This window comes from Staurois parvus, unplaced genomic scaffold (genome assembly GCF_062004578.1).
Source record: "Staurois parvus isolate SC_StPar_1 unplaced genomic scaffold, SC_StPar_1.0 ptg000059l, whole genome shotgun sequence".
Taxonomy (NCBI): domain Eukaryota; kingdom Metazoa; phylum Chordata; class Amphibia; order Anura; family Ranidae; genus Staurois; species Staurois parvus.
The window spans coordinates 7,213,967-7,231,328 of NW_028317855.1; the positions used below are offsets into that span (position 1 = coordinate 7,213,967).

The 17,362-nt window shown below is 37.8% G+C and overlaps 1 protein-coding gene across 1 annotated transcript in view; it reads right to left on the bottom strand.

Moving 5' to 3' along the window:
* The window catches only part of LOC149469801 (scavenger receptor cysteine-rich domain-containing protein DMBT1-like), a 94,073-nt gene that overhangs the window by 68,646 nt on the left and 8,065 nt on the right, over positions 1 to 17,362 (bottom strand). Inside the window, exons 4-6 of the mRNA XM_089668524.1 lie at positions 15,001 to 15,151; positions 8,954 to 9,165; positions 1,495 to 1,809 (exon numbers count right to left, since the gene is read on the bottom strand). Coding sequence (XP_089524650.1) covers positions 1,495 to 1,809; positions 8,954 to 9,165; positions 15,001 to 15,151 — 678 coding nt within the window. The remainder of the gene's footprint in view (positions 1 to 1,494; positions 1,810 to 8,953; positions 9,166 to 15,000; positions 15,152 to 17,362) is intronic.

Sequence of the window (17,362 nt, forward strand, 5' to 3'; positions counted from 1 at the left end):
AAGATATAAAGAACCATGATTGTGGACCCATGATTTGATGGACTGATAAGTATATCCTTCAACTTTACATATCTCAGTCTCAATGGCTGGCGGGGACTGTTTATGAATGCTGATTGCTTTATGCCATGAATGGGCCACATTTCAGCTTTAAGTGGTTGTCCACAGTTGGGACATGGATCATTGATTGACTTAGATCATTTCCAGAATGGGGGGACTTTTTGGTGCATATTACAACACATGTGGGTATAATAATGCTATTCAGATGCAAGCCAACACATCTATTGGTTTTTATGCTGGAGGCATCTGTGTTACATGTTGAAGTGGGGTGTCATATGTACTGAGGACTTCTTCTTCTCAGTATGACCCAATGTAAAGTAGTTGGATGCTCATGATTACAAAAATCCACTGCATAAAGAGAATATAATGAGATGATTTACATATGCCCTCTGCTGTATACAGAAGGCACTGATTATATCCCATTGCTGATGTGTATGGCCTTAATGGTCTGTCATGTGAAAATTTCAATTGGATGATTCATTTATAATCTTTATTGTGCATAGAATAAGTCTCGCCACCAATGTGATCTGTTTGATATTATTACAATACGAGTTCTATGAATGGGAGAGCTGCAAGTACCGACAGCCTTTGCAACTGTTGGTCTTTAGTTTTCAATGAACTACCAGGGCACTGTTGAGTGCTCTAGCTAGTTCATTGATGCTTTCTGTCATTGTGTAACAGCCTTCCTGTATTAGCAGACAACTTGAGCTGATAGTCTGCATGAGTCCTGGTAAAAATAAGTAATACAAAATCTTTTTGCAGGTAAAAAAATGAGCATTAATATTTTTTTTTAACCTGCAAAAAATTGTATGTTATTATTTTTTTTATGTAGGTGAACTTATCCTTTAATTTTAAATAGTATAATGTATACATGTTTTGACATTTGGATTATTAAATAAAAGAATATCTTGGGTTCCTATATTTGGCACTTTAAATTTAGTTACACTCTTTTCTTTAGTAGTGGTGTTGACTCAACAACTCGTTTTTTTGTTGTATGTTTTTCTAATTTTACATCTTGCAACAAAAAAAAAAAAACACTGCTCTCTCATTTATGGTCTTTATGAGGTTCAATAAATGTCTGGTTTGTACAGACTTATGAAATACTGTACATAGTCAGAGGTTAATTTTTGGCCATCATGTTTTGTATTGGGGATTTTATTACCTGACACATAGGTTTTTCCTGTTTTCAAAGTGTTGTAGGTCTCACATGTAACTTACATTTATCTCACATTTAAGCATGGTTAGAATTCATCCTACAGAAATAGCCAGGAGAAATCAAATCACTGAATTATGAGTGTGTTCATTGGGAGCATTAATTTTACAGTGCAACCTGTTACATTTGTATCTTTACTTGTTTAAATCATTTCAATTAAAGCATATCTTTCTATGCATACCATAACCTGTATATGTGGTATTATAAGAGCAACAATCATATACCTGAGCAGATGACACTTGCGTCTTCCTGATGTCCACAGTTATGGGAGCCCCATCCACTATGATTACATTGGTAAAGGTACTGCTCATTTCCAATACATTCCACATTATCAAGAAGAATACTTCCATTACCCGGTCCAAAATGAGCATTACTTAGAGCTGCAACACCAGACCCACATTTCAACTGTCGGCACACAACATCAGCATTATTGATGTTCCATATGTCATCACATACTGTTCCCCACTGTGTTCCATCATATATTTCCACACGTCCAGCACATCTGTTCAAGCCACCCACCAATCGAATAGGGTACATATCTAAACAAGACAAGATATTTTAGGTTTACTTATATACTGCAATATATTATAGTATCATGTGTTTTCAGTATACACATACAGATTATTAATGATTATTGCTGTGTACATTGAAGATGTTTATATGATTTTCACATTTGACATGCATTCTCCTACATATTTTAGTGGCTTGTGACAATTAAGCACACAAGCCCATGCTTTAAAAAGCAAACCGCAATGGATCACTTTCAGAATGTTGTTATGCAGCTGCTGTCAGGTGTCAAGCTTGTTTTTTTGTTTTTTTTTCCCTGAACAGCATTTTACAGTGGGACTAATGCACTGCAACTGCAAGCCAGGTGTTTGGCTGCCAGTTGCTGTACAGTTTCAATGACTTAAATCACCAAGTTTGATAGACAGTGCTACCTCCATGTTAAATTTGGTGCAAAATGTGAACAGCCCCCTTGCAGCTGTATTTTACCCTCCCCTTCCTCTTTCTCTGGCTGCCTATGTAAAAAGGCCTAAATCTTTCTATTTAACCCCTTCACGCCTAAGGGTAAAACAAATCTTAAAACTTAAGTAAAATTTTACAATGTTGACATGTGTTAGTAAAACTATACATATCATCACAACTACTTTGTACATCCAGGTGAATTATATCTTGCTTTTTTTCCAGGACAAATTGGGCTTTCATTTGGTGGTAAATGGTAATGGATATCCCCTATTTTTTTTTCTATTATTAAAGGAAAACTGGCCTTAAATAGTAAAAAAAAAAAAAAAAAAAAAAAAAGAAATCACTTTTTTAAATTTAGCTGTTTGTTTCTTGTTACTACCATGACCTACCACCAAAAAACAACCCAAAATAAATTCTCCAGCTCTTGACAATCGCAGTGATACCATATATGTTTATATTATTAGTACATGTAGTACAGTCCAGAAACAATAGTGCGATCTTTGTTTTTTTTTGGTCACCTAAAACACACTGACAGTAACTGACACTGATACCAATTTAAAAGAAAAAAAAATCCTGACTTTTGACCTTGACTCAAACACTAACCCTGGCACTGAACTAGATCAAACCTTGATCTAGGTATTTTTTCTTTATTTTATTCTTTTATCTTTTAATTTTTATCTTTTTTTTTTACAAACAGTTGTTTTTTTACAATGTATTTCTCTCCTCCATTCAGAGAGGGAAAAAAAAACAAGGGGGGGGGGGGGCTTCACAGTGACTGATCACTGTGATAGCCAGTCAGAGGCTATCACAGTGATCATGTGACCTGAAATTGGGAGTTCCGGATCTCGATTGTTAGAACGGGACCTGGGGTTCTCAGCAACACCCCGGTCTTTTGTGCTGGGAACACACCGTGTGGCATGCTCCCAGCACAAAGACAGGTATGCAAATATGTGGCCGCATGGAAAAAAGCCCAGTTCTGTGGGCCACATATTTGTGTTACGCCAGCAACCAGGGGTTAAAAATCAGCCACATATGCACAGCTTTGCTTTCAGTTAGTCAATTGACATATAGGGGTTGGTTTACTAAAGGAGTAGAGAATGTTCTTTCAGTAACCTAAATGCTTATATAGAATGTATATAAATATGTTGTATAAAAAGTTACATACAAGGAAACAAGGCTTTTAAGTTAACACATATAGATAGTTTACATCAAACTTATGACACACATATATATATATATATATATATATATATATATATATATATATATATATATTCCGTAAAACCAGAAGATTGATCACATACATGGTTTTGGTAGCAAGAATAGCAGTTGGAAGATGCTGGAATTGGTGGTGGTATTCGACTATGTAAAACAAAAGCTGAATTGGATGATGACTAATGACAAATTTACATGTACACTTCTAAATAATTTGACCAAGTTCTACAAAACCTGGTACCCTTGGGATTCGATGCATATTGAATAATTAATGAGCTGGGAGAACCCTCTTTACTAGTTCTGTTAACTTCTCTTCTCCACCAATACTCCTTGCTCCTTAACTTACTACCTCTTTCGATGAGAATCCATCATTTCTTTTTGTGTTACAATGCAACATTGATGATTTGCGAATATGCATGTCATGAATCTAAAAAATTTCCTATGAGAGTGGAGATGTTTTTGCAGAGCAAATTGTTTTTGATTGCTAAAGGTTTGTTGTTAATGAATTGCTTACAATCATTATGCACCTAGTGCTATTGGGAAAAAAAGAGATCGTCCCATGCAGTACTCTGTATGTCTACCTTTGATGCAATTTCTATACAGTATATCCAAATTACATGTAAGATGACAGTTCTCCTCCCATTGGGAGAAATTCTTGTTCCTTAAAAAAACAATTTTGAACAACAAAAAAAAAGGTTGAAATCCAAAAAAGACTACACATTAACATGTGATTAACATATTAACCAATTGTCTAGCAGGGCAATTTTGAAAATGTTCACATACATGTTAAAATCTGCATTTTTTTTTTTGGTAGAAAATTGCTCAGAACCCACAAACATTATATACTTTCTGAAAGAAGAGGCCTGGAGAATAAAATGGTGCCTGTTGGAATTTTGTTATGTCATGATATTTGTGCAGTCATTTATCAAATGCAATTTTCAGGAAAAAATACACTTGATTGAATTTTAGTGGACACAAATACAATAAAATACAATTTTTTGACAAAATATAAAAGATGGTGTTGCATCTTGTAAATAGTAAAGATTCAAAATTGTGCACAGCTTTGAAATGGCAGCAAGCTACTGTATGACAAAATTGGCCATAGGAGACACTTTAAAATCCTTTACTGGTTATCAGTTTAAAGTTTAAATGTGAGTTATTGCACTAGTGGTTTGTGACAAAACCTCATTTGTGGTGCAATCAACATTTACATGTGTGTGTCTGACCAACGTGCATGTTTACATTTGTGTGTGAGCACGAGGGGATGGGGGTGCTTTTACATTTTTTTAATTATTTTTGTTTTATTTTTTACACTTTTTTTACTTGTTTTTTTAAAGATACTCTTTATCAAGAGATCATGGGTCTGTTAAAGTGGAACTTCACTATTCAAGAAGTTGCCACATTTATCCCAGCTTCTCAACACAGACACACCCCACTCTGAGCACTGAAGTACCCCTGTATGTCAGCTCAGAGCTGAACTTATTGCTATTATCTTCTGTCAGCAATGTACTGTATAAAAGAAAATGTGCACACAGAATGACTAATAGGAGGCCTGCCTGGAAACATGCTCATCTTAGAAACATTATATATATTTTCTTTATATGCCCTATAGTCTCTTATTTAGAGTGAAAGAGAAGGGTCTACACTCTGAGCCAGCCATTGCTTTGCACAGAACTGCAAGTCCGCAAGTGTGAACCTGTTTACAGGAGAGGACAGTAGACTGATGAACCACTCCGTTCTCAACACGTTTACCTGTTCACAACTGACTGCGCCATCAAGATAACTAAATTACAAGGGTAACTAAACAGAAACACAAGTCCTTTGACAGTTAAAGCAGTTCATATGTTCAACACAAGCTGACACTAGATAATTTTTTATGGTCTGTGACCCATTAAGGAGACAGAGAATAGTCACCAGAAAAAAAAATCCACTGCCACTTCTTCTGTATCATCTGTGGTATAGAAGTGTGCATATAGAGGTTTTCTATCTATTCTTTTTCTAGATAGACTATGGAACTATGAAGATAGAAGTGGTGAATCACTCTAGTGTATTCACAGACACCAATAAAAGAATGATATGGATTCCAACCCTTCTGTACAAAGCTAAGCTTCAATATGCTTTAAAATATCAATATAGTAGTTAGTATCATGCAATAAAACACTGCAATTGACATGACCTACTCTGGAGCACATAAATCCACAGTGAATTTTAAAATATGGGTTTTAATGAAGAAGAAACATTTAACTGCCCATTATAAAATTGTATCATTGTTACACCGTTTTTTTTGCTCATACGTGAATACTTTGTAGGCCTTAGATGCAGTTCTTATAAAAAGGATTCATCCCCCTTGCAAGCTTTTGTGTTTTATAGCCATAGAACATTGAATTACTGTGGGTTTCATTTAGTTTTTTTTCTTACACTGCCATATGTAGAACAACAAACAAATTGTTGGACTTCAGCAACAAGACAATTAATTCAAAAGACACCATACAAGAAAATATAAAATATACAATTAAATAAGAGGAGTAAAACCCATGTAAGCAATGTAAAATACATATTATAGAGCTGTATGAGACTGATCATACTGTACAGTCAGGTCCATTAATATTGGGACATTGACACAATTCTAACATTTTTGGCTCTATACACCACCACAATGGATTTGAAATGAAACAAACAAGATGTGCTTTAACTGCAGACTGTCAGCTTTAATTTGAGGGTATTTACATCCAAATCAGGTGAACGGTGTAGGAATTACAACAGTTTGCATATGTGCCTCCCACTTGTTAAGGGACCAAAAGTAATGGGACAATTGGCTTCTCAGCTTTTCCATGGCCAGGTGTGTGTTATTCCCTCATTATCCCAATTACAATGAGCAGATAAAAGGTCCAGAGTTCATTTCAAGTGTGCTATTTGCATTTGGAATCTGTTGCTGTCAACTCTCAAGATGAGATCCAAAGAGCTGTCACTATCAGTGAAGCAAGCCATAATTAGGCTGAAAAAACAAAACAAACCCATCAGAGAGATAGCAAAAACATTAGGCGTGGCCAAAACAACTGTTTGGAACATTCTTAAAAAGAAGGAATGCATCAGGGAGCTCAGCAACACCAAAAGACCCGGAAGACCACGGAAAACAACTGTGGTGGATGACTGAAGAATTCTTTCCCTGGTGAAGAAAACACCCTTCACAACAGTTGGCCAGATCAAGAACACTCTCCAGGAGGTAGGTGTATGTGTGTCAAAGTCAACAAACAAGAGAAGACTTCACCAGAGTGAATACAGAGGGTTCACCACAAGATGTAAACCATTGGTGAGCCTCAAAAACAGGAAGGCCAGATTAGAGTTTGCCAAACGACATCTAAAAAAGCCTTCAAAGTTCTGGAACAACATCCTACGGACAGATGAGACCAAGATCAACTTGTACCAGAGTGATGGGAAGAGAAGAGTATGGAGAAGGAAAGGAACTGCTCATGATCCTAAGCATACCACCTCATCAGTGAAGCATGGTGGTGGTAGTGTCATGGCGTGGGCATGTATGGCTGCCAATGGAACTGGTTCTCTTGTATTTATTGATGATGTGACTGCTGACAAAAGCAGCAGGATGAATTCTGAAGTGTTTCAGGCAATATTATCAGCTCATATTCAGCCAAATGCTTCAGAACTCATTGGATGCCGCTTCACAGTGCAGATGGACAATGACCCAAAGCATACTGCAAAAGCAACCAAAGAGTTTTTTAAGGGAAAGAAGTGGAATGTTATGCAATGGCCAAGTCAATCACCTGACCTGAATCCGATTGAGCATGCATTTCACTTGCTGAAGACAAAACTGAAGGGAAAATGCCCCAAGAACAAGCAGGAACTGAAGACAGTTGCAGTAGAGGCCTGGCAGAGCAACACCAGGGATGAAACCCAGCGTCTGGTGATGTCTATGCGTTCCAGACTTCAGGCTGTAATTGACTGCAAACGATTTGCAGCCAAGTATTAAAAAGTGAAAGTTTGATTTATGATTATTATTCTGTCCCATTACTTTTGGTCCCTAACAAGTGGGAGGGACATATGCAAACTGTTGTAATTCCTACACCGTTCACCTTATTTGGATGTAAATACCCTCAAATTAAAGCTGACAGTCTGCAGCTAAAGCACATCTTGTTTGTTTCATTTCAAATCCATTGTGGTGGTGTATAGAGCCAAAAATGTTAGAATTGTGTCGATGTTCCAATATTTATGGACCTGACTGTAGCTAATAACAGTATCCTTATCATAGCTTAGATAAAAAATATATATCTGCAAAACACTCAAGGCTATAAATTTCACAGCTATAAGCTGCTTCATGAGGACCAAAGTGACATGTTGCTTAAACAATAAGTTCACCTTTAATTCAAAATTATTAATGCACATTTTTTGCAGGTGGGTTTTCTGCTTGAAGGCTGTAGGAAATGTTGATGAACTGTGAGAGCGCTCACAGGTGCCCTCACAGTTCATTAAGAACTAAAAGCAGTGTCAGATAGGACTTGTAGTTAATTCATTCACAGACCACTTTGGATGAATGATGCAACTATGCAGAGCTCCACCCACACAAAAGCCATTCCTATGCTTCTTCTATCAAAATGCACAGTGAAAGCTTTTACTAGAGTAAGCTGGGACTTTATGGATTTGCCATTATCCCATATAGGACTCCCTCCACCAAAGCAAGCATGGATACAAGCTCTTTTTTTCTTCACCAAAAGTGACCATTAGGATCAAAGGAATACATACAGCCTTCTCTCTACTTTGTCTCTAATAAACATTCAGTAGACAACCTCCTGAACATTTTAACAGCCCTACTATTCTTTCTCCCATGGGATAAAAAAAATCCATAACATGCAAAATATAACAGAAATCTTTAGATCCTATTGCCTAAGGCTTTATACGTTAAAAGCTGATATATTCTAGCTCAAAACATGCAGACATAATCACATCTTCATTTCCTTAGAAGCAGCTTCCCTATTGCATCTCATTAATCACTTGTCTACCAAGGTACATTTATAAACATCATGGTAGCAAAGTAGTTTAAAAGCTGGAAAAGAGCTTACCTATAAAAGTGATTGGGTGCTTTCAAAGGGATGCCCCCAGCCAGTAATGCTGGTGCTGCCTGTTCCCAGACTTTTCCGTTCCACTGGGCAGCCATTCATTCTTAATGGCATCTTAAATGTACCAGTCAATGAAGATGTGCTGAATCTCACCACAATGCATGCTAACGTATTGCCATGTATTGTAGTGCAATGTATTTAAAAAAATTAAAATAGCCAACACTTCTTTAGAGTGATTGTCAAGCAAAGGGCAGCCTACTGAAATGAATGGGTTCCATTAAAGTATTACACCTAAACATACAAAAACTCAAGTGCACTGGTTCACCTACATAGGAATGAATGGAGGGTAAATCGAAATCTTAAAACACTTGGTACATAATGTAGTAAATTAATAATTAAGTGTTCCACAAAATTTTAATATTTAATCTTTTACCTGCCACAACTGATGAAAAGTCAGCACGGAATCCAGACCTTTGAACAGAGCTATCACTTTTAAATTCAATGCTGATGATATTAGATGATGAGAGGTAACTGTATAAAGTGATGTTTGGAGGATAACAAAGCATTGCCAAAAGTGTAGAGTTTTGAGGAGGTCCATCATATATTTTCACCCAATCGTAGACACAGTTTGTTGATGTTTCTAATCTAACAACAAAATATAGCATAGAAAGAAAGTTCATTCCAACAGATCCACAAGTGAATATATTCTCGATAAATAAATGTCTTTGGTGGATAGATATTTTGATTGAAAAAAAAAAATCCAACATTTATTTCTATAAAAATGAGTATGAAAATATCCACACACCTTACATCTACCAGCAGAGCTGACATGGGGGTAAACTGGGCACTTGCCAAAATTTCCAAGTCCTTTAGGACCCTCATACCCTTTGTTATTGCAGCACACATAATTGTGCATCATCTGATACCATTGAAATGACAGCTTGTTGTAGTGCATTCCCCACCCACTAGTGTCTGGTTAACTAATGCAACTATCAGTCCATGGTCATGATGCACATGAAGTGCCTCTGGCCCTACCATTTTACAATCATAGATAAGGAAATTAGCTGCTTTGAGCTTTGAAAATCTTACCTTCAAATCTTGCAGATAATATTGAAGTCAGCAAATGGCTGACACTGCTGTTTGCCTTAGGCAAATAGACTATGCACTTTGCAAATGCAGTTGCACTAATTTTCCTCAGTAAATGTAAATGTGGCAAAGTGTCCAATCAGGTACAAGGAAAAAAGCATTTTTGCCTGCCAGCAGAGCTTTACCACATTTACTAAGCTCTGGAGAAAATGGGTGCAACTGCACTTGCACAGTGCATAGTCTACTATACTATTTGCCTTTAGTAAATCTAGCCCTATGTGTAATAATGAGATTAGGTAATATTGCATGATAAACGAAATGAAAGCTAAAGTAGAAACAGGGAAAACATGATGCAGTAACTTTTTACCAAATAATCTGAATGAGAATACAGACCACAAATAGATCCAGTGCAGCATGTCACTATTAAATGATAAACTGACAACATCCGTAAGGTTGCAGGTGCTTGATTCCACCAGTCTTCAAGTGATACTTTCATGTTAATCCAACAGTGAATTAATCATACTTTTGTCCTTGGACTGTGTTCAGTTCATGGGCTCCTCTCCAGTTTAATGGGATCAGAGTGGAGTAGAGTGTAGCGTACTACAGGGAGGGCCGCTTGCTGATGATGATCAGAGGCACAGTCACTGTACAATCCAAGCACAGATAATGATGATGACCAGGGTTCTTCCTCACTAATGCAGAGGCGGACGGCAGTAACAGACCAGTTTAGGGAATGTCTTTTTGTGATTTTTTTGTTAAATAACTTGGATGGGGTGTAGGGTAGTATTGGTTACTCCAGAGCCACTAACAGAAACAAGAGGAAACACTTCTTTATGTTGCAAACTTCAGGAACAGATCTTCTGCTCAGCTTAGAGTATAATCCTCCAGTGAGAAACTAGTAAAGGCCAGAGGTATGTACCCACCCAGGAGGGGAACTACTTGACGCCAGTTCAGAGGACGCTCCTCCCACAAGAGATTAGAGGAAACTAACTATATGGACATCTGAAGAGAGGAACTATTTAGTCCACACTTAGCAAAAAGTCTTTCCACAAAACTATAGGGAACTAGTTGGTATATACCTCTCAGGAGAAGAACTAGATGTCCCACCAATCCCAACAGTACACAGTCACCAGGGTCTTGCAGTATAGCAATACTGAGGAGGCTAAATGAGCAGCTGTGCCCTATTCCAAAGACTCCTACAAATTTACCTAACATCCTAGCAACCTAACTAGGAGGGTGCTACAACAGTAGTAAGGGCCAAAGAACAAAGGCTTTTCTGTTAGAACAATGCCTCCAGGTACAGGGAATGTGTATATGTACTGTGTACAATTAACCTGTATGGGAAGGAACTAGTTAAAGCTTAGTACACAGCCAAGTGGGCTGAATAAAAAAAACAGAGGTTGCTGTACTAACTAGCAATGCTAGTACAGCGATCTCTCCTGCTGTGCCTTGGTATTCTGACAGGGGTGCTCCGCACCCCCCCTCCACGCCAGAACACACTAATCAGTTGCTGGTTTTCCAGCATGTCCCTTTGACAGAAGCCTGTCTTTAGACCGGCTTTTGTTGGAAGGACAGCTGTACTCATGGTCCAAATGTTATCCGGTTCGTACTGAACTGGATGATATTCAGACCATGTGTACTCGGTTTAACTAAAGTCTAAAGACTTGCAAAGCTAAAATTGACTTGCAATAAACAACACTGTGCAATGTTTTTTTTTTTTGCACCAGAAGAACTAAAAATAGCAGCTATCCCCAAAGTGTTTCAAGAGTAAAATCTATCTTTTACCATAAAGCGGTACCTAATAGTTTCCTACATGAATTATTAACACTTCACTCTCTCATGCTGCCTCAGTTATCTGCTACTGCTTTGGGAGAAGAGAGTTCAGGGCTGTTCAGTCTAGTGCAGTGTTTTTTTCTTGCACCAGAGGAACAAAAAATAACAGTTACTCCCATATTATTCCAAGCATCAAATCTATCCCATACCCTAAAGCACTACCCAATAGTTTCCCACCAGGGGCGGACTGACAACTCATGGGGCCCCCGGGCAATAGGGGATCATGGGGCCCCTGTGTCCTTGCCCAAACTCAAAAATGCCTTTGAAAAAGGTACCAGGGGCATCTCATTGGGCCCCCTACTGATCCCGGGCCCTCGGGCACTGCCCGAGTTTTCAAATGGTCAGTCCGCCCTTGTTCCCCACCAAAACTATTAACATTTAACTATCCCCTAAAACAAACCCTTTCACTAAACCCATTGTCTGCCCCTTAGCTCTGTATGTAGAAGCCTGGCATTTTTTTAGTTTTAGAAAAAAATCAGGAAAATTAAGATGTCTGTTAGGTTCCTTTTGCTGTCAGTGGCAATGTTTGAAAGATTTTCCCCTCAATCTCTGTCCTTGCAGTTTATGCCAGTTTTGCAAGAACAGGGAGGTAATTTCCCCAACAGGGTCACAGCAATAAAAACACTTTTTTTTTATTAGAATGGGAAGAGTAACATACCCTATCCCAGGCTGCTCTGATTACCATGCACTTGCTTGGTCCAGGTGCATGATGGGTGTGGGCTATCTTAGGGAACTGTCATGTATCATTTACATTTGTGTGGTGTGTTAATGCACATGGCTTAATATGTGTTACATGCATTACATTAAAGCAGTAAATTGACATCTATCAGCTTCTGACAAACCAAAACATCCAAAAAATGTAACATGTCACAAACTTTTAGCTGCAACGCACTATGGCATGTTGCCATGCATAGCGGTGCACTGCAATGCATGTGTCTCCGTGCATTTTAGTGCTATTCATAATTAACCTCACCTCAATGCATTGCCACATGTAACATGTGTTGCCAAGCATTGTGGTAACACACAATAAGGTCTCATTCACTTGGGGGTGACAATACGCACACCTGTATGAAGGACACGTCTTCACACACACTGGATGTACAGGTGTTCGATGCAGGCAGCCTGTTCAAATCAAGGACAGGCAACTGACTGCATGGGCCTGCCCAGATCTCAATGCGCATCCTGGGGTGTACATCCACATGAGTCTGATTCACAGATGAGGACACAGACTGCGTTTTGATCTATGTCTTGGACCCACATGGATGTACACTCAAGCATGTGCGTAGAGGTTTGTGCAGGTCCATGATATGAACAGGTTGCCTGCACAGACCTGCAAAGAAGACCATTGCATCATGTTTGGGTGAAGACAGCCCTTTCTCACAAGTGTTCACCTGTGTGAATGAGGCCTAATGAGTAAGTTCCTGTAAAGTATTTATATATAGAAATTGGCCTTCAAAGTTGGTGATTAGAATGTTGAAGACCACAGAGGGAACTCTGTTGTCTTTTAAACAGACAGGACTGATTTACATCTATGTGCTGCAGAAATGAGCAGTATATGGAAATGCACCATAGTGCATCACAGCCAATATTTTATGACGTCCAATTTTTAGGACATTTTGATGTGTCAGAAGCACATTGATTTCAATGGACTGCCTAATGCAATGAATAGTAATGCATGACATAACAAGCACTAACACAGGTGAATTAACGCTCTACACAAATGTAAATGGGTCATCAGCGACTACTTGTAAAGCAGTGAATGTGACTTTTACCAAGCATTCACCAAGCAGCAAGTATGCACCCCCCCTCTTTAAAGTATATGTGAGCCCTTACCTTGCTAAACAACCCATTCAGTTTAAAATAGAAATGAAAGGCAAAACATGTGTGTACATATGAGGAGCATTGAAATCAAACCAGGACTTTTAATTTTACAGGTATAAAAAGGGATGCTAGCATGGCGGTACTACACACATTAGTAAGTGGCATGTGTGTCCTATTACTGATAGGTGGTGCACATGTCGTGGGCCAGTCCAGAGACTGTTAATCAAGATGGCAGACAACAGTGTTAGTGTGTATATGGAACAATATGTGGTGATGAAGTTTTTTGTGAACGAAGGTGTAAAACCCATGGCTATCTACAGAATAATTAAAGCACAGTATGGTGATGAGACGCTCAGCTGCAGTAAGACATATGTAAACATTTTAAAGATGGTCGTACATCCATCAGTGACGGCAGGCTCCAGGCTGTGATAGTTCTCAGCCCACAGCGGTCATTCCTGTGAACAATCAGTGTGTGGAATGCCTGATCCTGGATAATCGACGCATAACCTGTTGTGAAATTGTACAAAAGACTAATCTTTCTGTGAGAACAGTGAACACAATGATAAAGTGAAGCAGGCTGCTCTAGGATGGTTCAGGAATACTGACAAATCTTTTTATGCCAAAGCTTTCCACGCTCTAGATAAATGTTGGAATAAGTGTATAAATGTAGCAAGGGAGTATGTCAAAAAAATAAATGCAGTTTCCACTCCTTAAAATTTGGTTCTTTTATTATATATACTCAAAAGTCCTGGTTTGCCTTGAATGCCCTTTGTATAAAAAAAATAATTCTAAATAATTTCTGTTTTCAGCTGCAAATAGGGCTTAGGGAGGGGGTTGAGAAACAGCAGTACAATGGCTGTGCATGAGGGTGTGTAAGCACATGTCTGATCATTGGAAGACAAGCGGGCTCTTCTCCCAGCACAGCAAGAAAACTGACCATGCTGGGATGGATGTTTGCTCATGTCTAGCGTGGTGAGTTTAAAATAGGAAAGCCGGGGACTACCAGAAACACCAGGGATTTCACAAGAAGGAAGCAATACAAAGATTACAGGATTTTAACACAAGTATATGGTGCAACAGGCACATATCAGAAATATGACATGTTGGGTTAACATAGTCTTAAACCATAGTAGACCATGTGCCCCCAATATTAGGAAAGTGCCTTGCCAGCAACCCCCTCCAATTGCCTGGTCCCCATCTATCAAAGGATGTGAGGACAAGTGCCTCATCTCCATATCCCTGGCCTAGGGAATGTGGGGGTCTTCTGAGGGTGACTTATTGGAATCTGTAAGCCTGCTATTTAACAAAAGGGCCCTCAGATATCCTGCCTTCTCCCCATGTGTATAAGTACTCATTCACTAAAAAAAGTAAATAGGAAATATCACCCACGCCTTAGAAATCATCTATTAAAAAAACATATTCCGTAATGTAAATCTAAGGTCAATCAAGTTATCACACCTGTACTGAAAGCAATATGTACACTGCTATTGCTGACCTCTCCTTCTGGAAATGTTAGTTGCCTGGCTGCCATGCTGGTCCACTGCTTTCAATGCTTTATAATCACTGACCTTAAATGTGACTTCAGTTTTGACTTCAATATATGTTCAATCTGTGTACTTGTTCTGGGTCAGTGAAAGGCAGGGACAGCCAGGAAATTAGCATTTTTTTTAGAAGGAGGTTAGCAATAGCAGCCTCCATATTTCTCAGTATAGGTTTCCTTTCATTCTTCTGTGCACTTACTGTAAATGTGTAAACGTCAACTCCACACGATACTCTCTTGATGTCTCAATTATCCATACGCAGAAACTGTTAGGTGGATAATCACTGGGGAAATTTGGGCTGATTATAACCCCAGAAAACTGCATGATGTGACCTCCACAACTGGTGTAATGTCCTGTGATATATAAAAATACATAATTATAGGCATTGTATTTAATCAATTCCAGATAATAGAAAATACATGCAATATTAGTACATACATGTTGTCTAAACTTGGGATAGTGGTATAAATGCTGTAAGATACAGTAAATACATATTTGACTGTGTATTTTACAGACAAAATGTTAAAAGGCAGGCAGAGATTTTTTTTTAAGAATAAGAGAATAATGCAGATTTTTTGCTGCATATCCTATTGAAAATCTTATTTGTAATTCTAAATATATAATCAAAAAGGTAGATTAAGAAACAGACACATAGTAAAATGATCTGTAGTGCTCCCCCCCAAAGGGGCTGTTGGAAAAAGACAGGTTCTCTTTAAGCAGTACAAAGGCTACCAGTCACCCAAGCACACCAACAATTAAAGCTCAGTCCAGGGGACGTTTTTTTTTTTAGGATTTATTGCAGAAAAAGTTTACCAGGAGGGAAAGGTTCAGGGTCATGGGATACTCCAAAACAACCAGCCACAACAGCAAGGGAAAAATCTCTATCAAAAGCAGCTTCTCTAGACGTAGTAAGGAACAATTAGTATATCTAAGGCCCCACAGCTGTAGACCATAGGACAATCTCAGTCAATTGGTTCTCTTTTAGGTTGGTGCAACTATCAGTCCCCAGAAGTATCTTTACTCAGTGTCTCAGGAGCTAACTGACTGCCTCCATCAGTGGCTTGCCTTTAATCTACAAATTTTATAAAGATTACTTGTGAGCCACTGGAGTGTGTGTTCTAGATCTTTATACAAAACAAATTTATAGTGTATAAAATGACTATATGTTTTAATAAATGTAAATATGGGCACTGGCTTCCTTGCTCACCCTCATATATGTGAGTCTAATATTGAAAAAATTGAATATAGTATAAGGTACCGTGCTCTATTTAGGACTAATGGTTGCTTACTTACTTATGGTGGTGACTATGTACTTTCTACAGTATAGTCATGAACAGTTTATGATGAATGAGATAGCATATCTCTAAAGTTAATATTACTAAAAAAACTAATTATTATGATATTATCCGTGAAAAACAGAAAAAATAAATAAAATAAATATATTCACCTAATTAATTTCAAAGAAATACAAATTAATTTATACACTCATTAATTGTGAAAAAATAATAATAGAAAAATGAAACAAAAACAAAAAAAATGTATATAGAGATAAAAAATGAAAATTGTATATTATAATGATGGTAAAGATATAATGTGAATAGAGGTTCCAATGAAAAAATGTTTTCCATGAAAAAAAGTCTTAACCAACTTTGTGCAGAGTTCAACGAAATAGTTAATGTGATGTGCTCTCTTCCCAAACAGCCTGCTGATTTATGGGTGTAGTCTGTGTAGAGAAGATACTTCCATGTTAGCCTAATGACAGGCAGACCTCTCCCTCCTTGGAGCGCTCCTTATTCCTGCTCTCTGTTATTCCTCATTTTAGCCATGTAAAAAGAAAAAATGACATAGTGTCTTATCGTAGATAAATTGTGGATTTTATTAAGTGCCCAATATGTACTCACATTTGAAAGGATAAAACACGCTTTGTATATAAAAAGCTGCTAAAAGCGGTGATGACCAGCCTCTTTAGCAATACTCGCCGTGTGGGTAGTCGGATCACTGGTGACGTCTCTGCCCCTCCCCTACGCGTTACGCCACAGGGACTCGTAGCTTCATCTGGGGGACTACATCCCCAATTTATCTATGATAAGACACTATGTCATTTTTTTCTTTTTACATGAGTAAAATGAGGAATAACAGAGAGCAGGAATAAGGAGCGCTCCAACGAGGGAGAGGTCTGCCTGTCATTAGGCTAACACGAAAGTATCTTCTCTACACAGACTACACCCATAAATCAGCAGGCTGTTTGGGAAGAGAGCACATCGCATTAACTATTTCATTGAACTCTGCACAAAGTTGGTTAAGACTTTTTCTCATTGGAACTTCTATTCACATTATATCTTTACCATCATTATAATATACAATATTCATTTTTTATCTCTATATACATTTTTATTTTTGTTTTTGTTTCATTTTTCTATTATTATTTTTTCATAATTAATGAGTGTATAAATTTATTTGTATTTCTTTGAAATTTATTAGGTGAATATATGTATTTTATTTATTTTTTCTGTTTTTCACAGATAAAATCACAATTATTAGTTGCCTTTAATCTGTTTTGA